The sequence below is a fragment of the Penicillium antarcticum genome, assembly GCF_028974205.1.
Source record: "Penicillium antarcticum strain IBT 31339 chromosome Unknown utg000007l_segment0_segment0, whole genome shotgun sequence".
NCBI lineage: Eukaryota > Fungi > Ascomycota > Eurotiomycetes > Eurotiales > Aspergillaceae > Penicillium > Penicillium antarcticum.
Genome location: NW_026695305.1, coordinates 252,298 through 275,217, shown reverse-complemented (window position 1 = coordinate 275,217; position 22,920 = coordinate 252,298). Strand labels below are relative to the sequence as shown.

Genomic DNA, 22,920 nt, shown 5'->3' with positions numbered 1-22,920 from the left:
GGATCGAGATTCGTGAACGCGGCTTGATAAGAACCCTCTGTAGCCTTGAAATGCGTTGGTGGCAGCGGCAACATGGTGTTGATCCCGCGGCTGATAATCTAATAACATTCGCAAATGACAGATCTCCGCATCTATCGTGATACTTTCTTGCGCCTCATAAATAGGTAGGAAATTGGTATAGCTGTAAACGGTTTCTGGAATATACAGGAAGTGTTGAACCTCGTCGTTGAAGCGGACTCGGTTCGAAAGTTCGCGGGAACGATGTTTTCGAGATACGCCAGACTGCATGTTTGGAAGAGGTTCAGTTGTGGTCAGGAGATGTTTCAAAATAAAGACGTACCTTGTCTTCGAGTGATTTTTGTATTTGACAACGCCGTGGAGAAAGTAATATGCTCTTTTTGCTAAGAAGTTCATCACCGGTTTCCACAGAAGTAAAATCTTTCTCGGAAGAACCAGAGAGTGTGGAAGCGTCCGATTCTGATCGAGGAAAAGCGCCCGATAGCTTGGCGGCGAAGGATTTGCGGGGCCCGAAAAGCCAAGTTGTATCGCTTTCTTTGTCCCTATAAAGGCAAGAGAAATTAGTAAGTATCGATTACATTCACACTTGATCATTGATTCTTACCATCGAAGCAGTACCGGTGAAAAACATGGTATCTTCTGCTCCTGTTGTGTCCATGCCCTCCAGAGAGCATTTTCTAGCCGCTTGAAGTTCGGCAGCGTTGCTCGTCGCTTGTGGATGTAATTTTTAGTAGCTCGGACGTCTTCCAATTTCCAAGCCGTGGATAGATAGTCGGCATTCTGAGTGGGTTCATCTTCTATAGAGAGATCGTCGAATGCTGTTGGCATTGTACTGGGCAGACTTCCTCTTGGAAGGGATGATGGTCAGAAAAGAAAGTATGAGGCAGATTGAAAAAGTCGGTTCTTATCTGCGAAGAAGTGGCGCTGCGGTTCAAATTTAAATGCTTCTAAGACCAACCTCTCGCGACGTTCACCTACTCGGCTCTTTTACGCAAGCAGAACGTCACATCAGCTCCGCAGGTTAAATCAGATTTTCCCGCTCCCGGTACATTTTAGTCTTTAGCCATAGCGATAAAGCATTTTATACAGCCAATGTCTTGCTTCTTTTACCGCTTTCTGGATATGGTAAATAGTTGACTGGTAGAACGCGAAGCAAAGTTTCAGGGTCTAGCTCTACATTGCGCTGTCCTTTTCCGACAATGACAGGCGAAATACTGCGAAGTTGAATGCCAACGACACATGTCCCCTAGTTAACGTATGCTATAAAACATGCCAAGAAAGAAATGAATGTCTCCTGCCAGACGGATTTAAGAGCTTGAACCATGACTGACAGCTTCAAGCTAGTCTGGGTCGGTCGGGAGAGCATATATGAACGAGGAAAAGGTCTTACGTCAGGCAATGCTATCCAGGGATGGCAAAAAGAGCCGCCAATGAACAGCCAACATCGACCATGCTGCAGGTATGTCCCGCGACTGAGGTTGCTTTCTTCAGTACCGTTAGAGACAAGAACCGAGCACACCGGATCGATTATGACCTTCATGAAGTTCGCAACGCAAGATTCTGATTGGTCGTCCTCGGATATAGTGATACAAACAGAACAACCATAGGAAATTGAACCCAAAGGAGCGTAGCCCCGTCCTCGCGCTTTCGGCTAGGGGCCCTTCTTCCACTCCTGCATCTCTCTCTGTCACTGGCTTCCTCGAATCACCGAGGCCCTGCATCACCAAGTTCGCCGGTCGCTTACTGCATTTCTGCATCGTCGTCCGCTTTCCTTGAATCACCAAGATCCCTGTATCACCGGGTACGACTTCTTCTACGTAACCATCCAACCCCTCGGCTGCCGCTCGCGCGGTCGCTTGGATCAAGGTGAGTACAGTGGACCGGCACTGTAGTCCTAATGGGCGTTATCTTCTTCTTCCGTCACACTGTCCTAGGGGGTCATTCTTTCTCATCCCCTTCTTCCACGCCTAAAGCTGTTGAATCGACTGTCTGAAATTGGCCACTTGAGGCCTGTTTTGACCATGAATTCGGCCACAATTGTGCGAGCCTCCGGTCGCGTTAGAAGCTCGTCTCTGCGGAATGCGATTCCCTGGTCGGATAGGGCGCTTCTCATCCAGTTGCGTTCATTCTGGTGCAGCGGGCACTCAAGCAGGACATGATTCACTGTCTGGTTGCCTAATTCGCAGTCACACCGCGCCGTGTCACGTCGTTTGATACGGTCCAGATAAGCACCTAAACCGATTCTCCCGGTTAGTAGCTGCATAAGTATCGACGTAGTCGCTTGACGCAGTCCTGACCAATATTCCAGTGTCTTCTTTGTAGGCGCCTCGATCAGGCGTCTTGTCGGTTGGCTGGTCTTCTCCTTTGCCCACGCCCTCTCCCACTCGATCTTCGCTTCACTGCGAAATCGACGCTTGGCTGCGGCTGCGAGAAGGATATATCGATAGTAAGTTTCTGTAGCCTATCGAGTTCTTGTGCGGCTCCTTTTGCGCGTTGATCTACTATCTCGTTGCCGATAACCCCCTGATGAGCAGGGATCCATCTGAGTTCTGTTCGAATGCCCCTTTCCACGAGTTAGCGGATAAGGTCTAGGCATCCTGCCAGATAGACCTGTCCCGACGGCATCCGCGGTCGGCGGAGCGCCTTTACAGCCGCTTGGCTATCTGCGAAGATAACTATCTGGTTCTTCGCTTGCTTAGCCCACGGTTGTGTGCTTTCTAGCACTAGGGCGAGTGCCACCTTTATTGCACGGAGCTCAGCTGCATACACGGTGGATGTATCCTCATCACTAGGCTACGGCAACATCCTCAATATCCACGGATATCCACATATCCTCTCCGCAGATTGCGGATATAGTATGTCACCTAATATCCGCAATCCTCAATTTTGTGGATATGGTATGCAACCCAATATCCTCCGGATATTTGAGGATATCCAATGGATATAAAACAGGCCAAACATGCCAAGACTCATGGCCTTTTTGAGCGTGCATTATTTATGCGGATTCTATTGTATTTTTCAAGTACTCATAGTGTAATCATTATTGAAGATTTTAATTTGGTAAACAAAATTGTAGCATATTCATGTTACGCAGACTATCTGAGATCAAACTGAAATCCATCAGGTAATCTTGGTTGCTTCCGAATCCGCCCCGACCGTCCTTGTATGCCCTCATCTATTAGCATTTCTGGAAGGCCATCGTCATCGTCATCGGAAGCCTCGGATAATCGTTTCCTTGATCGTTTAAGCTGTAGTTGCTTACTTCGATTATCAGTCTTCCCGTCTTCTGAGTTCTCATCGTAGCTTTCTATCCGTTGTGTATCCTCAATGCCTAGCTCTTGTTCCTCCTCTTCATTATCACTAATAGGCTCGACAGTTTCAAGCTGGGGTATTGGTTTCCGAGCTTGATCTAACAATACAGCTTCTCCGGCGGAAAGATGCTCCTTTATAACCTCAAACTCCTTCTGCTCAACTTCAAATTTAGTGGCGAGCTGATGAAGCATCAATCCTCGGATCGTACTTGGTTTCAATTGGCCACGACGATAGTGGCAGATATCGCGAGCGCAATTGAATAATCGCTCAACGCCTGCACCACTAGCTGGGATAGAAAGAATATCCCGTGCCATTCTTGCAAGAATAGGAAACTCGTTCTCATGCTCTTTCCAGAATGCTCGGGGCTTTTGTCTCTCAATCCCGCGGGCAAGATACCTCGCAATCTCATCATCTTCAGGCTTTGAGAGCTTATCCTGTGGCTGGTTCTGAGAAGCGCAAGCGGTATCAAGATCATAATAGTCGTCATCTCGGGCCTCTCCAGTGGCATCTTGCACGACCATAGTATCTGAATCATGATGAAGCATATCTTTATATCGATGAAACTCTCGCTTAAGGACTCCATGGTAGTGTTTGACGTAGTCAATTTCACCTTGCCAGTCTGTTGATGCAAAATATCGAAGCTTTTTTGATGGGCAAAGGATCGTTGCAAGTGCATATATTTCACCGTACGATTCATGATCAGTAGCAGTGTAATACTTTGATAGCTTCTTCTTTGCAGTCTGAAGAGCCTGGAGCATACTCTTCTTCCAGATAACCCCTTTATTCTTCAATTTTCTCTCAGCTTCATCAAGGTGAGAGAAAAGCTTGTTATAAATACTATAGATGTTATGTGTAGTAACATCCCTAGTCTTTGATAGCATAGTAGTGAAGTCAAAGAAAGGCTTGGTAAGAAGAAGAAGATATTCAATCTGTCGCCACTCTTCTTGATCAAGTTTGAAGTGGAGATATTGATGATGTGTACAATACTGATCATAAAATGGTTGTAGCCTTTTAGCACGGTTAAGCATCATAAAGGTTGAGTTCCATCGGGTTTGGACATCTTGGATAGGGATCAAACGAGGCTCCTTAGTTTGCAGGGCCATAAATGCCTCCCGGCGTTGTGGGCTTGCATTAATAAACACAGCAAGACCTCGGATCTTAGACTTTTTATTAGTATGAATTAAAAGACTAAGGATGAGAAGTAATTCACCTTTTTTAGAGTATCCGCAATTTGTCTAGTTGAGCTAGATTGTTTAGTCTGAAATGAATGGGTTCGTTCATCAGACCACTCCAGCTCAATCTCTTTATTCGGTGGCGTCACTTTCAGCTTCCCAAGAAGCTCATTCAAGCTTAACTGGATCACATGCGCAATACATGGAACTCGGAAGATCAACGTATCCGATCGGCTTTGTGACTGAATTGTCTCTTGGATATTCATCATCAGGGTGTTATTATTAGTTGCATTATCTGTGGTCACGGATAATACGCGGTCGGTGATTTCATGATCAGTCAGAAGCTGAATCACGGTCTTACTTAGATTCTCACCCGTATGTGATCCGTGAAGATGCTCAAATCCAAGAAGAACTTCACAGTAATTCCAATCTTGATCAAGGAAATAACCTGTGACAGCCATAAATGCTTGCTGGAATGGCGACGTCCAGCAATCAAGGGCTATTGAAAGGCGACTCCTATCTGGAAGCCTTCTAAGAATCTCTTTTTGGCTGCTTTTGACTGTGGAGTCGAGATAACGCCGCATACTTCGCGCAGATGGGATATTGACCTTGCTCGGGGCTTGTTGGATAACCTCTACTAGATCCTTGAATTGGGTATGCTCAATGATTCGGAAAGGTAGGTGAGCGGTAGAGATAAAGTCTAGTATCGCTTTTGCTAGACGCTCCTGGGAGAAGGATGGGTTTTGTGGGAAAGTCGGCTTTAGGATAGTATATAAAGATAAGTAAGAGAGATATTGAGAGTCCAGGTTATAGATGAAAAACATACCATTTGTTTGAGCATCTGATCAATCTTCTGGACAGGCTTCCGAGTACAGGAGCCTGCCTTGATATGTGCATTCATTGGCGATGAACCAGCACGGCGGAATCTTGGATGAACAAGGGTACAGAGACATGTTGTACACATAACTTTTGGCTTGCCAGTCTTTTCATGTGCAACTTGATTGAAGTTATCCCATATATTAGACGTCTTTTTTCCATCCCAACGGATAGAGTCTTGTATATCTGGCTTTGATCCAAACTCTGTGTTTAGCCACCAAGTTACAAAGCTCTTCCGGGATTCATCCATCTCCCGACTAGGCTTAGAGGAATAGAGGACCCAGTACTGCTGAAGAGGGGGGCCAACACGAGGAAGCGAGAGAGGTGCAGTTAGAGATGAAACTTGCGACACAGATGTCAATACAGTCTGGCTGCTAATAAGAGCGGATATGTCATCGGAATGAAGTATGTCGGGATTCAGACCTAGATCTGAATCGGCGTAGAAGGAGTACTGGGACTGAGATGCCTGTGAGTAAGACATATTGTACTTGATCACGGGTTACCTAGGAATAGGCATTAAGAGAAAAAGAGAGAGAGAAACGTACATGTAAGACTAGCTGGGAGTATCAGGGGTATAGCAAACAAAGTCACGACTCACGGGCGCGTTTTCCACATATCTTGAACTTTCAATGGCGATGATTGGCTGTTACTAATCACTAGTGCGGATATTTAAGGACAATTGAGGATATCCGTGGATATCCGTGGATATCTGTGCGGATATCCGCTATATATCCTCAATTATCCTCAGGCATTGATTTCAGGGAAAATAAATCAGAAGTCTATAATATCAGAGCTTCCGACCAAGATTTCTTCATAATGTTATACAAATTACACTTTAAGAAGTTAATACACTTTTAAAGGTAGATCAAACCATTTTTTTCATATCGAGCTTATTAGATTCAACAGATAAACAGCGATTTCAATCGTATCTACTGAGTTCAGCTAAAATATTCTCTACTACTATATAGAGTAAATATATATTTCTACGGTAAAGTACTATAGAATAACAAAAACTCACCTATATCCTCTAATACATTTAAAAGTGAGATTAATACTGTAAGTAATGATAAAGGCGATATATGTTGCTCAATACAAGACTATTTCTTATTATTTCATTGCCGAATAGGATAAACAAGGTCGGAATTATGGTCATGACCGAACATGTATATCTTTTGTTCTGAAAAATAAATTGGTAAGCTGTATAAGAGGCACATGACTACCTCCAAGTAGATGATTTATGCTAGTGCGGATATCCGCAAAATATCCTCATATCCAAGTGGATATCCATGGATATCCCCATTGAGGATATGGTATTGAAGCAATATCCATTATCCTCAATTTGTGGATATGGTATGTGACCCAATATCCAATGGAGAGGATATGCCGCAGTCTACCCCCATCCAATAGCATGGAGCTCGCATATACGCTCACGTATAGCAGGAGTAAGATCCTTAGAGCGAGTTACCATAGTGAGAGAGGGTAGCAGAAAGGGTATAGCATATAAAAAGTAGTAATTTCAAAGAGACAAATCCTGGGTTTTTGACAAAAATGCGCGTATGTTAGCGTGGTTCTATACTACGCGTTTTAGGTAGGCGGTATAAATCTATAGTGGCGGTGAGCTAGGTGGGGCCATAGGGGGATGCAAGAACTTATGTCCACTGACTGTAGCGTTCTTCTATATGGTACCAGACGCGTTCATTGGTCAGAAATGACTACCCCACCAGCTTTTGTGACATGGTCTTTGGAAAGGTCATTGTCACAAAATACGGGCGCCGATCTGAGAAAAATGTCTATGAATTTTAATCGATAATTCCAGAACACAGGCTCTGAGAATGCTTGAGCGAAATGAAAACACCCAGCTTATGCACGCTAGTGCCAATTGAATACGCAAACAATGAGACAATAGCCCTATCAAGCGATAACAAATAAGATCAAGTCGCTTCCTATCTTACTCTTTCTGCCGGCCTTTCAAGGTGTCTGTAGTTCAGTGTGCCTCCGCTCCAGTGCCAAGAGCATGCGCAATAGAAGACTAAACTTCTCGGTTGCCTCCGGATACGTCAAGGATAAAATTATGCTTTATGGCTGAGAGATTGGCTGTTTGTGCGATGATGCAGGACCATCTTCGCGACTTGGGCGGCTTGCAGATGAGCGGTGACTGCTCACCATTTAAAAAGAGGCTTCCCTTTGTAAGAAACCACTTGTCACCAAGGGAAAGTGGGTTTCGTGGAATATCAACCTAGGTCCGACACTACATGTTTCAACATGGAGTCTTTAACAGTCAGTATTCCTTGTCGTTCTACGACCACCATGTCACTGACATTCAGTATATAGACCATGCGTATCGCAGCTCCCCTTGACTGCGATCTTTGCACACAAGGCTCCAACGATTGCTATGCCCTCAATCATATCCAATCAGAGATTCAATCGGTGGAGCACGGTCTTCATGATGCGGTCCTCCTGGCCATTCCTCTGGGCAAAAGCCAGTTTGACTTGGCGGTTGAACAGAACACTGTTAGTCGAATCAGAGAGCACTTCACTGACATAAGTCATTTGCGTCTGCTGAGCTCTGACCCTCTTTTCGCTGCCGAACTCGGTCGCTCGTTTCCCGAAACCGCATTCGGTGCTTTGACGCAAATGAGACGTCAATACAACCTGGCGGCGAGTTCAATTTACATATCAAATGACCCACGCCGGATCCGCTGGTTCGAGACCGAAAACAAACGCATTGAAAGTCTCCTGGAGGTTTACCAACAGCAGTTGGTCGATCTAGCGGAAATGTCAATTTGTATCAAGCAGCAATAGACGTAATTCAATTGCATCCACAAAGCGGTCCCTTCCACATCTTGACTTATTACTCCTCACTGTAATGGAAGACGCTGCATGTTCACACACTTGACCTTATGCCAGTCATCAGCCAACTGCGGAGAATTTACTCATGCACCTTTCGAGGGGCACGAATGTTTTTTTTAAACGAGTATGGGGCGAAACGTATGCATATGTCTTACTCGCTTCAAACTATTCACATAATACTTTCGCGCAATACGGGAAGAGAGTTGGTAGGAAGACTGGGATGATAGTATTAATGTGTGACCATGTGTCAGCATCTTGCTCGGTAGAACTTCCAAATGCTGAAACATGTTATTGTTTCTGTCGCCCATGTTATATCGTCCTTCAACTCAAGAATACCTTCACTGGGCCTTTGTTCCGACCATCGCCTATTTCAGCCATCACGCCCCATGAAAAATAAATCCAACTAGGACTGTGTAGCTCACTCAAGTTGACGTGCTTTAGAGGCCAATGTTGTTCATGTTAGGTGTCCGCGGCAATACTTAGGATCGTGCAGCTCAGGAAGTACGATCCTCAACATCCTGGTTCTGAACGCCATGGCCTTGATGGATCCCACGGAGCCGGCAGATCCTCTTCGGAATTGGTGCTTTGAATTCTTCATCTCGCTCGCACGTTGCGGAAGAAAACCCAAAGTCAGAATGTCCGAACTGCGTTCTCTTCTGGCTTGGTACATTTGGACCGGGTGGATATTGCCGTGAATAGTTTGAATGGCGAGAGCTCTGACCGCTGGACAGCTGCTGGTGTTGCCCAGGAAGCTGTGGCGGAATTTGATAACTGTCAGTGACAGGTAATGCACCGCTAGGGTGAGCAAACCGTTGATCAGGGTGGCTAACAGATGACAGTATCCCGTCACTGCTATAATTTCCACTGGAAATCGCAAAATTAGCATTTAGAACAGGGCTGGTTGTGAGCAGTCCAAACTTCGGCCACACTTGGCGAGTAAATATAGCAATTGAAGGAAGAGGGGGTAAGGAAACGCTTACTTGACATATACAGGTAGCAGACCCGAGTCGAGTTGAGTCGAGAAGTCTGCCACTGCCCGTCCTGAATCCGATCCCTGGTTCGGATACAGTCCCACAGGCATTGGGGTAGAATGCGGCCCCTGGGTTCCATAATATCCAGCCGAGTCTATTCCTGAGACCCCCAAGTGGGGTGTTACACCGAAAGATCTTGAATGATTCATCGCACCCTCATTGGAATGACCAGACTCCGTGAGGTTCACATAAACTCCCATGCGCGTTTTGCGATACATCGTCTGTTCCCTGGGTCTCCCCATAAGAATGATCACCATGGATGTCGTTTCGAAATCATTTGAATGAGGGTTGCGAGTCACTTTTGCATAAGAATTTTCTTTAGCATAGACATAACTCCATATCATCCCGGGATAATCTGCTCCTCGATCTTGGACAAGTCGGTCGACTTGAGCGCGCTGGTCAGGGCTCAGCCTGTTGTACTGCCATTCAACAGAATATTCTTCTGCACGCAAATGGATCATCTCGCAAAGCTCTTTGCGTTCCAAACACAGTACAGTCCGCTCTGCGCATGCCCAGGTTGCCATTGCTCTGTAAAATTTGTATGCTTCGAAAATGGTGCTGGCTGCCGGAGAAATATATTGCTGTTGGTAAGGCGGAAATCTCCGGGGAGAAGCTTGCGTTGGCTCAACAGGAACGGTAGCAGTGGAGCCTGTTTGACTGTGTAATGATCCGAGAACATCGTGATTGGCCGACATTTGGGCTCACTGGAAGAGGAATTGAGCAGAGTCCTGCATAGCTGATTCTGGAAACGGAAGCAGGTTATATAGCGTTATTTTGATGAAAAGAATAATTTCCGGGAATACGCCACCATTACGCCCAGGCGACAGAACTGCATCTAGGCAGCGATGGACTCAGGGGCACGAGTCATGCTTGAGCATCCTAGTCCTTTGTGTTAGTTCACTACTGTCGGGCTGTGCTCCTAGGAATCAAAATCTGACCCCAAGCCCGTATTCTAGCCCGCAACCAACACCCAATTAGATTGAGATTCGATGAATCGAACATAATTAGTACTTACGTGTTCCAAGATGAAATGAGTGGCTAGACCAAGTGGACACTCTCATGATCGACAGGGAGGTTACGATAAATTGTACTGATTGGACCTTTGCAAAGCTGACTATGGTATTGATTAACGTACCTTTTCTGAGGTTATCCATTTATTCCATTCCACTATTCTTGGTATTCCTTTCCAGTATCTTGCTTGACTCCCGCTCCTCACTCCCAGGGACCAATGACAGGTAGACAGTCGGGGCGAAGGTGAATATATTAAAGGGGTACGTAGCCACCACACAAGAAGCAGGAGAGATAACTCAAGCTCAATCTACTTCCCGAGTGTGTGGTAGATCGCCAATTCAAGTCAATATGGTACTGGTAGGCATTAATAGAACCATTGAATCCTGCACCAGTTACGGTTTGTCTTCAGCCTCATTGGCAGGATCATAGCATGTAGCGTGTCTTGTTCCGTTACAGGACAAGGTCTAGACACAAGACGGACAGAGTCGATGCCAAGGGATCAGATCTCAATGCAGGCCTTAGTGTCCCGTTTCTAGAAGCCGAATGGTCCATTCATCGGAATTTGGTGGTTCCAGCTCAGGAGCAGGGTATAATTGGCTTCCTGCATCTTCGACCAATACAAGGGCTCCAAACGCATCGGACCGGTGTCCCCGGAGCAAGTCGAGGACTGGCCATTGTTTTAAGATACAATGCCACCCCTGTTTTTTCACCCTCCATTCTCGAAAAATACTTAATATCCCTCTGTGACCCTTTATCTCAGCATGCCCAGGCACAAGGTATTGGGGACAACCCAAATCTTTGTCAACTTGGTTGATTCTACAGGCCACTGCATGTATGGATCGTTTCCGATATCTTTCAAACCCAACGATTTGACCTTTTCCTGGATTGTGAAAGCTCTCGGAGAAACTCCAGAAACTGCCCAGCAGCTGCTCGAGCACTGTCATATCTCATACTTTGAGCAGTTGAACACACTCGGCAATATAATTCTGGGAGGTGTGACTGGTCAGACTCTTGCATCTATTATTAAGACTACCAAAAAAATGGAGACTTTACTGGTTTCTTGGCATTGGGTTGAACACTGCGATGGTGAGACAGAATTCCAAGAGGATAAACACCTTTTCGACCACATAATCTGACATGTCAGAACAGGAAGTTGCCCGTTGATAAACAGTTCCGCGCCTCTCAAGGAAAAAGCATATCGCACCTCTTTGCAGGAGGGATGCAAAGCCAGTGGGATGTAGCACATACTGAGGAAAAACCCTGGAAACCAACGTGTTTAGAAATGCCAATTGCCAGTTTACTATAGACATCAATTTGTGCCCTCAATCTCTTCCCCCTTATGGCTTTAGGGCTTAGGGTTTCCTATAGTGCTTTATTGACCTGATCACCACCAAACTGATGCTCCCAAAGAGTTTGATATCTCCCACCCTGATTCACCAGCTCCTGGTGTCTCCCACTTTCCACAATCTGCCCTTCATGCAAAACAAGAATCCGATCCGCTCCAACAATAGTCAAAAAACGATGCGCAATGACAAAAGTAGTGCGTCTAGCTCTCAAGCGGTCAAGAGCAACCTGGATCTCTGACTCCGTCTCTGAATCCACAGCACTGGTAGCCTCATCCAACAGAATTATTGGTGACTTCTTCAATAAGACTCGGGCAATGGCAATCCGCTGCAGTTCTCCGCCAGATAGCTTGACACCATTTTCTCCAACTGTAGTGCTGTACCCATCTACAAAATTCAAAATCTTCTCGTAAATAGCCGCAGCGCGACATGCTTCTTGGATCTCCTCATCTGTAGCTGATCGTCGAGCGTATCGCAGGTTCTCAAGGATAGACGCGTTGAACAGGACGGGATCTTGTGGAACGACCCCGATGGTTTCGCGCAACGAGCTGAGAGTTGTGTCTCGAATATCTTGACCGTCGATTTCAATATGGCCTGACGTCACGTCGTAGAGTCGGAGAAGGAGCCTGAGGATTGTTGTTTTTCCGGAGCCTGTCCGTCCAACTAGAGCGCTGCCATTGATGCTGTGTAGGAACAGGTTTCGTAATCGGACTGGAGGCTGGGATCTGGAAAATGCTTGGAATTTTTGGAAATAAATAACATTTCATGTAGCATAGAAGTATCGTGAATCTCCAAAGCCATTTCCTCTTCTGCCTGTCAGGTGCCATAACGGCGCTAAGGTATATTGGCATGTAACGCCGGGAACGCCTCTGGAACTCTCCATGTCCACGAAAGGGCGCTTAGAAGCGTAAAATGTAGTGATCCTCATAGGAGAAAGCCAAGCTCCTCCTCATTATGGCAATTTTCCACAGACTAAATATATCGAAGGATTCCAGTGGGTTCACCGATCTGAAATCTAGTCCTCGTCGACGATGATGCACATGCAAGAACTGATGCAAGCGATGCTCACTTCTTGGGCTGAAGCTAAGTTGTTGACCATCGATCTATTTGGTCATATTGGAGTCCTATGGCATTTGGTATCAAAAAATAGTAAATACAACCAATGAATCAATTGCAATGCCTGTTGAACGGAACACATTTCCGCCATATGTGGCAACAACCCAAAGACCCCATCAGGTAATTGATGCCGTGGTCATTCCCGTGGGGTAGTGGGGCCCGTTGAAAACACCTTTATAGATTGAGACGATTTTCGACCACCTGTTCTTGTCCCCAGGGATAGAAAGCATCTGAAAAAACGCGAATCTTGCATAAAAGGTTGTCGCGCACCATTTCGCGGGGATAAGGGACTATGCATCTAAGGCAAGTGATCAGTTTTTGCTCTATAGATTCATGCAGCCATCACGCTAGCTCACATCTCTTCTTGGGTTTTCATGACACGATAAATCTCATGAGGAAAAGTCTGCTGGATATCGCCCGAATGACCGGCTCTATCGATGTCGATGACGATATGAAACCTTGATTTTGCTGTACCATTTGAAGGTTGAAAGTGCCAAAAATGTTTCCCTTGCAGTGCCTCCTCTGCAGGGCGTCCAGTGAAGATCAAATACGCCTTCACACTTGCAATGATTTCTGTGTATGACATGTCTGGGAAGTCATCTTCCCGAAGTCGCAGTATCACTCTCTTAGAGCACATTGGAAAGTTTAGCTGGCAAGCGAATGAGTGAAAAGGTGTTTTGGTTGTGGTTCCACCCTCATTTATGATTATTGCAAAGCTCACCTGACCGCTGACCTGATCAACCCCTTGCATTAGTTGTCATCTAAAGTCAGGTGATTCCACCGCCGCTAGACTATGATCCCGGAGGCTTGGCAGGGTTTCTGGTCAGACTTTTGATGCCTCTGTATTAAGGCACCCACTTGGGCAAGTGGTAACTATAGACTTGCTTGGCAAGCCTGGCATGTCAGTTATGTAAGTAGGATTTATTTGAATAAGTTAGCTGATAGCGGCCACGTAATAAAAACCATGCGATCCACACAGTATCTCAACTAAAAGTGTGGCATTTCTGATACTAACATAGCGACTAACGTATTCGGTAAGCGAGCTGGACATGTAAGCGAGCTGGACACCCATCCAAAACGCGTAATTCCTATACTACCCTCTATCTTTAACCACCCACTATGCCACCAATTCGCTCTCAAAGCTCTCGAAATCGAGAAGAGCAAGAGGGTAGGATCTTATTAGCTATTCAGGCTCTTAAGAATCAAGAAATTGCTTCTACACGCGAAGCAGCGCGTCGATTTAATGTACCGAATTCAACCCTCTCTACGCGCCTTAAGGGTGTCCAAAACCGCGCGATTTCTCGCGCCAATTCACACAAATTAACGGATATCGAAGAGGAATCGCTTCAAAAATGGATTATCTCTCTTGATACCCGTGGAGCAGCGCCTCGGCCTTCTACTGTACGAGAAACTGCGAATCTTCTTCTCGCGGCCCGCGGAAGTATACCAGTTCAAATAGTCGGCGAGAAATGGGTCTATAACTTCGTGAAAAGGCATCCCGATCTTTTAACCCGATTCTCGAAGCGATATAACTACGAGCGCGCAAAATGCGAAGACCCTAAAGTTATTCGTGAATGGTTTTCTCTCGTCCAAAAAACGATCCTTTCGTACGGTATCGATTCCGACGATATCTACAACTTTGACGAGACCGGTTTCGCAATGGGCTTAATTGCGACCGCGAAGGTGATCACGAGAAGGGAATTCTACGGTCGGCGAGCACTTTTACAACCCGGAAATCGCGAGTGGGTTACCGCAATTGAATGTATAAACGCGTCGGGGTGGGCGCTTCCTCCGTGCGTGATTTTTAAGGGCAAAGTCTTCGTCGAGTCTTGGTTCGACGGCCTTCCGAAAGATTGGCGCCTCGAGGTTAGTCCGAACGGGTGGACTTCCGATGAAATTGGACTTCGGTGGCTCGAAAAGCTCTTTATTCCGTCTACTTCTTCGCGTACGAAGGGGAAGTATAGACTTTTGATACTCGACGGCCACGGAAGTCATTTAACCCCGAAATTCGACGAAATTTGTGAAAAAAACGATATTATTCCAATTTGTATGCCTCCGCATTCGTCTCACCTTTTACAGCCTCTCGATATTGGCTGTTTTGCGGTATTAAAGCGCTCGTATAGTCGGCTTATCGAAACGAAAATGCGGCTTAGGATCAACCATATCGATAAATTAGACTTCCTCGAAGCTTACCTATCCGCGCGAATCGAGGCATTTAAATCGGAGACTATTAAGAATTGCTTCGCCGCCGCCGGTTTAGTGCCTTACGACCCGGATCGAGTAATCTCGAAGCTCGATATTCGCCTTCGAACCCCGACCCCCCCTCCGAGCCGAGGGAGTGAATCGAGCCGTAATTTCACACCAAAAACCCCCTTTACCGAGAAACAACTACGTCGGCAAGCTTCCTCAATTAAAGCTTTACTTCGTACAAGATCGCGAAGTCCACCGAGCCCATCAGATCGCGCGTTAAATCAGCTTATCAAAGGCTGCCAGCTTGCAATGCATAACGCTATATTTCTAGCGAAGGAAAATAAGGAATTACGGGCCGAAAACGAGAAAAAAAAGAGAAAACGGACTCGGTCTACTAGGCAGATATCTCGAGAGCAAGGCCTATCAGTTTCAGAGGCTCTAGAGCTTATTCAGGTGGAAGAACCAGTAATTGAAGCGCCAATACCCCGTCAGCCAAAACCGCCTCCGGCACCTTTACAGCCGCGTACGAGGGCCTTACCGAAGTGTGGATCATGTGGAATTGAGGGTCATAAGAGAAATGCCTGTCCTAATAGACCTCGATTTTAGCTTATTGAATTTAATGGCGTTTTGGTTGAAATAATTGTATTTAAAAATAATTGGTTTGGATGGGTGTCCAGCTCGCTTACATGTCCAGCTCGCTTACCGAATACGTTACTGCGAGCGCACCATTGAGAAGATTAGATTAATATTATTCACACCAACAACTATTAGATAAGTGAAAAAGTATTTGCCCGACCTACACTCGACCTAGCAGGGAGTGTCCTTTTGGTCATCGCAGGTTGCGATGTCCGAGACCTAGAGTTGAAATTAAAGAACACGCTAATGGATACCCTAGCCAGCTATGCAGGGCTTTGAAGAAGTTACATTTCGACCATCAATAACTCTTGGTCAACCGTGTCAATATACAGGCTTGACTAAGCGGAATTGCGATACTTCCAAGGTGTAGAGACTATTGCATGCGGTTTGTCGAGACTGGCTGTGCAACAAATAAGGTAGTTTCTTGGTATTCACTATTGGTGCTTTTCCGAATAGGCGGCGAATATTGTAAGTCCGAGTGAGATGACCGTTTATGTTGTCCACATATATGATGGTGAGACGGTGATGCGGTCAAGCATGAGATCAATATGTCAGATATTAGGATTTACAACAAGTGTATGAGTAATGTCCTGGGCAAGACTTTCGTGGAAAATGTATTGAAGTAATCACAGTGAGTACATGTTTTCGACGAGGACAGAAACTCGCAAACGAGTTACAGCATGCCACAAAATTTCGGGCCTAGAATCAGATAGCAGCAAAGTGAAAATGAATTGGCAGCTGACTAGCCTTATGAGACTCTCCTCAGCTATACACAAAACAATGATACAATTTCCTGGTCTCAATTACTCTCCAAATTCAGAAAATTCAGAGCTGCTAGGAGTAATGCCAAGGCATACTGGGCATTTACCAGCGTGCCTTTTGTCTGCATCAGGATATAATCGAGGAAGATCTCGAACTTTGCCACTTGGTGGTTCGCAGTAGGCTCGATCGTGGCGCCCTTCAGACATAGTGCAACGCTGGACCGCAATGAAGAAGGTGCAGCCACAGCCATTCGGACCGTCGAAAGTCTTATACCGTAACCAACACATCTAATTGAGAAATTAGAATGAATGACAACCAATAAATGGCATGGAATTTGATACCTCCAAGTGAAAGACGCTTTTGCCGATAGATTGATAAGTGCTAGGATGTATCTCGTTGGAACTTTTAATACAGCATTCGAGTAGGGATCTATAGGACTATATATACTACCAGTACCTTCAAGCTTGAACGCGCGCACGGTTGTCGTTTATCACTCAATAAATCATTAGGGTACAATCCAACGGAAGGATGCCCACCTAGAAAGTAATGAGACTATTGGAGACTGAGCCTTTTGATCCCGTATTGCTTGTGGCCAATCAAACAAGTAACGTAATTCACATGCGAGCTGGACACACAAGCGAGCTGGACACCCCACCAAAAACGCGTTAGTTAATTAGATCTCTCTTCTTTAACCACCCACTATGCCACTAGACCTCGCTTTGGGTCGGGTTTGGGTACGACTTCAGGAACCGTACCCATGGGTCGGGTATGGACCCAAAACCCAAACCCAAACCCACGGGTTTACGGGTTCTTGGCGGGTACCCGCGGGTTACCCGCCAAGAACCCGTTTCAGCATAACTATCCTAAATAGGCCGTGCCAAGATGGATAAGGCTGCTGATTAAGTCAATTACATTACGGTTATTTACCTCTGTTCCAGTCACGTCTGCTGTTCTTTCCCGAAAGCCTCTCTTTCTTTTGTGAAATTTCAGGAAATTGCCTTGTTTTCAGAATAGTAAGTCGTGGTAATGTTATAGACATTGCTCTCGGCGTTTTTCTATATAATTGTGGTAGTGAAAAAAATGCTTGTTGGAATACTGCTCTGTAGATAGGAAATATATATATAAGACGTGCAGTGAACTCAGCGGATATTTATAACAAAGGCATCAAAGTTCTGACGGCCGTCACAAAAAGGGTGCCATAGACTATAAGCAATCGCACTAGTACTTTTGACGGCCGTCAGTTAATACGATTATTAAGTTATGGTGTTCTACAAAGCCTTATATACCGTACAAGCTTTTTTCGATGGCCGTCAGTACTTCGGGACCAACTTGAAGGGAATGTATTAAGTGTAGCGGGTAACCTATGGGTTTATGGGTTCTTGGCGGGTAACCCGCGGGTTACCCGTTCTGCATGCATGCGATAAACCAATTAACATGCCTTTTCTTCTTCCTGTGTAGGCCTTTATTGATATATCATCTTTTTGTCTTCGAAGAACAGGGGTATCGCGAGGCCCCCAAATATAAGTCTACGCGTTTTAGAATCTTCTGTAAGTCGTCTAACAGTCATCAGCGAGAAACCCTTCAATGTGTACAGTCCCTAATGTCTCAATTCACTAATGCCTACGCATCATCTGCGTATGACATAGACCTCCCACTACTAGATAACCTTCCAATTCTTCCTTCGGACGACCTTACCCCTGATCCATCGATTAGTCAACAGGCATTTCCTCCGGTCGCAAGCTCCGCAATCGACTCCGATTTCACACTACAAACCTTCTTGTCTCCGATTCCACCCAACCTCGAGACTGTTCGACCTAACCGTGTCACTCTATATGTGGTATATACTAAAGAAATGACTATCGAGTTCGTACAATAGTGGCTACAATCAGACTTTGGAAGAAAGAAGCGCCTACGCTGGGACTCACGGCACTTCTCTGATGTTTGGGATCATTTTGACCAGGTAGCCAGGGCTACTAATGGGGAACCGAAGGTAATGTGTAAGCTTTGCAAGGCTATTCTAAACCACCCAGGGCTTGGTGATGGGACTTCAACCATGAAGAAACATGTTGCAAGCTGCGGTGTAAAGAAGAGAGGCCCAAATATTAGGCAATTCATGCAAGCGGTATAATACCCTCTTTATCCTTATATACGTCGATTTTAATGATTTCTTAAGGCGCCAGTACCTTCTACCGATACCCCGTTTAGCCAAGAAAAGTGGGAATCATGTCTTCTTCGGTTTATTACTGAATCAAGACTACCATTCCAGCTCCTAGAGCACGCAGGCTTCCGGGATATTATAGCCATGGCCCAAAGAGCTCCTAAGGATGTCAATATTCCGTCTGCAAAGGTAGCACGGAGTCGACTACGCACTACAGTCTTCGAACGCCATCGGAAAATACTCGAGAGCTTGCCCGAAGATGGGAAAATCTCAATTGCCCTTGACTGTTGGACGTCCCCTTTTGCCCAAGCATTCATGGCAGTCACTGGATATTTCATTGACAAAGACTGGAACTATCGAGAGCTGCTTCTTGGATTTGAACCACTTCGTGGAGCACATTCTGGTGCTAATCTTAGTGCTATTCTACTTCGGCTTCTACGGAATCATAATCTGGCCGATCGAGTGCTTACTATCACTACCGATAATGCATCAAACAATAACACATTAGTGGCAAGTATTCAAGAATCGGTTCAGTCTCTTGATCTCGGTAATAGTACAGCAATCATTCGAGTTCCATGTATGGCCCACGTTATACAATTAAGTTTGAAGCAACTTCTCGGACAGATGAAGGCAGAACCAAAGAACAACACTGCCTAGGCCGAATGGACTGAATCCCAGGAACAGTCAGTTCGGGCTAGGCATCAGAAAAGGGAGATTATTGACACTCTGAACAAGGTTCGCCCCTGATTAATCTAGTAGATGTCTAATTCTAACATCGCATTAGCTTCGGGGCCTAGCGATCTTCATTAACGCGAGCCCCCAACGTCGTGAAGCTTTCCTGTCTCTTCAGACGGGTTCGAACGCTCTTGTTCCAATACAGGACGTCTGTACGCGCTAGAACTCGACATTCTTAATACTTCGCCGAGCTAAACGACTACAATCCTACTTAATTGAATTCTGTTCAAAGTATGGCTATCCCCACCTCCAGCTTGATTATAAGCAATGGCGTCAGATTGATTATCTACTCCTAATTACACAGCCATTCTTCCGATTTACGACTGCACTATCAAAGACAAAGGATGTCACTATCCACCTGATCTTTGCAATCTACAATAAGCTCTTTGATCATCTTGAAAAGTCAATCAGGCAGCTTGTAAGGAAGAATGTCGCCTGGAAAAAGCTTATGCTCACTGCTCTCCGCGCAGCCGAGGAAAAGCTAAGGCAGTACTATAGTAAGACGGAGGATATCCATGGTGATATCTTTGCTATTGGTACAATGCTTGCTCCGCACCTAAAGCTCCAGTTCTTCCGAAGTAGAGAATGGGGTGGTGGGCCTGAGTTAGTTACTCGATATCGACAGAGCTTTGAGGACTACTTTGAACCGTATAAGCAACGTCGGTTAAAAGAACAAACTAGCAGTGATCAAGAGCCTACTACGCAAGGCTTAAGCCTAGATCTTGATCAAATGTTCAGCCTCAACCAGGTATCTCAAGCTTGTCAGCAGAACGAACTTACAACATATCTTGATGGTGGTAAGTATACCTAGTCTTTATATTGTCAAACTTGGGTTAATCAATGTTCGTTAGCAACTACTGCTACTATGCCAGTTCGCGCGTTCTGGAAGGAGCACCAGGCTACATTTCCTATACTTGCAAAGCTCGCACGAGATATTCTCTCGATTCCTGCGACTGGCGCGGGCGTTGAGCGGCTGTTTAATACAGCGCGGGATATCTGTCACTATCGTCGCGGCTCACTGAAAGCTACAACAATTCAGGAAATCATGTTGTATCGTTACACGACCGAGTTTGAGGTCCAAGAAGACGTGATTGCTGTCTAGAAGGAGTACTTTTCTGAAGGCGATATAGAAGCGGATCATGAGGAGAGAGATAGTCCAGATGGACAACAGCTAGAAGATACAATTGAGCCAATTAGTGATAATGAGGAGGGGAACGAGGATGATACACAATCGGTTGTTATTCTTGTTCAAACCGAAGCAGCTGTGCAAGGTCATTCAGAAGGTTCTCTTGGAAAGAGGAGAAGGAGTATTGCATTGCAACAGGATACTGAGGGCCGTAAGGATGATGAAGAGCTAGAAGAGGATGATGTACCCCTACCTGAGACCCAACAGCGTGTCTCAGGAAGATCTCGAAAACGCCCACGGGTTTATGACGATCAGTTTATAGAGTATTAGTCTTTGATGAAATTGAAGCTATTCACACTTATTTTGCTATCCAGTATCTGTAAACGTGACTACCTGTAAGCAGAATACATATAAATACAGCCAAAAAAATGCACAATTTGTGTATGTCACGAGATTCTCCATGTTTGCACTGTTTATTAACCCGTGGGTAACCCGTGGGTCGGGTCGGGTATGACTATCAAAACCCATACCCGACCTCGGGTATAGACTTTGGACCCAAAACCCGCCAAGAAATGGGTATGGGTCGGGTAAAACCCGCTTACCCACGGGTATGGGCGAGGCCTATATGCCACCAATTCGTACTCAATCCTCTCAAAAACGTACGGAGCAAGAGGGTAGGATCTTATTAGCTATTCAGGCTATTCGGAAGCAAGAATTTACCTCTATTCGTGAAGCAGCACGCCAATTCAAACTACCGAATTCAACTCTCGCTACACGCCTTAATGGGGTTAAAAACCGCGTTGAATCTCGCGCAAATTTATACAAATTGACTGAAATTGAGGAGGAATCGCTTCGAAAATGGATTCTCTCAATGGATTCTCGTGGAGTAGCCCCTCGGCCTTCTACTATACGAGAAATAGCAGACTTACTACTCGCGGCGCGTGGATCTATCCCTCCTCCTTCGGTCGGCCAAAATTGGGTTACGAATTTCGTTAAAAGGCATTCTGACCTATCGGCCCGATTCTCGAGACGCTACGATTATTAGCGAGCAAAATGCGAAGACCCGAAAATCATTTCTGAATAGTTCTCTCTCGTTCAAAAAACGATTCTAACGTACGGTATCGATCTCGACGATATCTATAACTTTGACGAGACCGGGTTTGCAATAGGCTTAATTGCGACCGCAAAAGTTATTACGAGAAAGGAATTCTACGGTCGGAGATCGCTTTTACAGCCCGGAAATCGCGCGTGGGTGACTACAATCGAGTGTATAAACGCGTCAGGGTAGGCGCTTCCTCCGTATATCATTTTTAAGGGTAAAGTCCTTATTGAATCTTGGCTCGACGGCCTTCCGCTTGATTGGAGACTCGATATTAGTTCGAACGGGTGGACTTCCGACGAAATTAGCCTTCGGTGGCTTCAAAAGCAGTTTATTCCGTCTACTTCTTCGCGTACGAAAGGGAAGTATAGACTTTTGATACTCGACGGCCACGGAAGTCATTTAACCGCGAAATTCGACGAAATTTGCGAGAAGAACAATATTATCGCAATTTGTATGCCTCCGCACTCGTCTCACCTTTTACAGCCTCTCGATATTGGCTATTTTGCGGGGTTAAAGCGCGCGTACGGTCGGTTAGTCGAATCGAAAGTTCGGCTGAATATCAATCACGTCGATAAACTAGAATTCCTCGAAGCCTACCCGTCTGCCCGAAACGAGACATTTGAATCAAAGACTATTAAAAATAGCTTCGCCGCTACCGGTCTAATACCGTATAACCCCGATCGAGTGATTTCAAAGCTTGATATTCAGCTTCGAACCCCGACACCCCCCTCGAGCCGGGGAAGCGAGTGGTCGCCGAAAACGCCCTCGAACTACGTCCAATTACAAAAACAAGCTTCTTCAATAAAAGCCTTACTTAAACAACGCTCAAAAAGCCCACCGAGTCCGCTAAATTCCGCGATTAATCAGGTTTTAAAAGCCTGTCAAAGCACGATGCAATCAGCTGCCTTACTCGAGAAAGAAGTAAGCGATTTACGCGCTGAAAACGAGAAGAAGAGGCAAAAAAGGGCTCGTTCTACAAGGCAAATACCCTCCGGAGAAGGCCTCTCAGTTTTAGAGGCCTCTACTCTAATAGCGCAGTCAGAGCAAGCAGTTTTAGCACCATTGCCCCGCGAGGCAGAGCTAGCTCCGACACCTTCTCAGCCACGTACGAGAGCCTTACCGAAGTGTAGCGTTTGTGGAATTCAGGGTCATAGAATGACTACATGTCCTGATAGATCTCGAGTTTAATTCATTGAATTTAATGGCGTTTTGGTTGAGATAAATGCATTTAAAATTGATTGATTAGGTGGGGTGTCCAGCTCGCTTGTGTGTCCAGCTCGCATGTGAATTACGTTACTGAAAAGGCTGCCTTACGTAAGCGAAAACGACTCCTAGGGGCTCAGCCACTTATGAGCTTTCGCCTGAGACTGAACAGGCGGCTAGTGCGGAACAATGACAGACGTGTTCCATGTTCGCCTGTTTTCTCTGTCGTGCATAAGTTATACGGAGCAGTGATACTAACGCAAAATGCTTGATGACATC

At 45.6% G+C, this 22,920-nt stretch overlaps 4 protein-coding genes across 4 annotated transcripts; 1 reads left to right on the top strand and 3 right to left on the bottom strand.

Annotated features, from left to right (window-relative positions):
* Nucleotides 1–3,113: 3,113 nt before the first annotated feature.
* On the bottom strand, nucleotides 3,114–5,859 carry N7508_007348 (uncharacterized protein; the record flags this gene model as incomplete). Its single annotated transcript, XM_058465412.1, has 3 exons — nucleotides 3,114–4,487; nucleotides 4,541–5,260; nucleotides 5,329–5,859. The coding sequence occupies 3 exons, from the start codon at nucleotides 5,857–5,859 to the stop codon at nucleotides 3,114–3,116; spliced, it is 2,625 nt and encodes an 874-aa protein (XP_058317814.1).
* Nucleotides 5,860–7,712: 1,853 nt separating this feature from the next.
* N7508_007347 (uncharacterized protein) lies at nucleotides 7,713–8,180 on the top strand (the record flags this gene model as incomplete). Its single annotated transcript, XM_058465411.1, has 1 exon — nucleotides 7,713–8,180. One exon carries the CDS (start codon nucleotides 7,713–7,715, stop codon nucleotides 8,178–8,180), a length of 468 nt encoding a protein of 155 aa, XP_058317813.1.
* A 3,452-nt stretch (nucleotides 8,181–11,632) lies between these two features.
* On the bottom strand, nucleotides 11,633–13,206 carry N7508_007346 (putative ABC multidrug transporter; the record flags this gene model as incomplete). Its single annotated transcript, XM_058465410.1, has 2 exons — nucleotides 11,633–12,331; nucleotides 13,204–13,206. The coding sequence occupies 2 exons, from the start codon at nucleotides 13,204–13,206 to the stop codon at nucleotides 11,633–11,635; spliced, it is 702 nt and encodes a 233-aa protein (XP_058317812.1).
* A 3,148-nt stretch (nucleotides 13,207–16,354) lies between these two features.
* On the bottom strand, nucleotides 16,355–16,567 carry N7508_007345 (uncharacterized protein; the record flags this gene model as incomplete). Its single annotated transcript, XM_058465409.1, has 1 exon — nucleotides 16,355–16,567. One exon carries the CDS (start codon nucleotides 16,565–16,567, stop codon nucleotides 16,355–16,357), a length of 213 nt encoding a protein of 70 aa, XP_058317811.1.
* Between the last annotated feature and the right edge of the window lie 6,353 nt (nucleotides 16,568–22,920).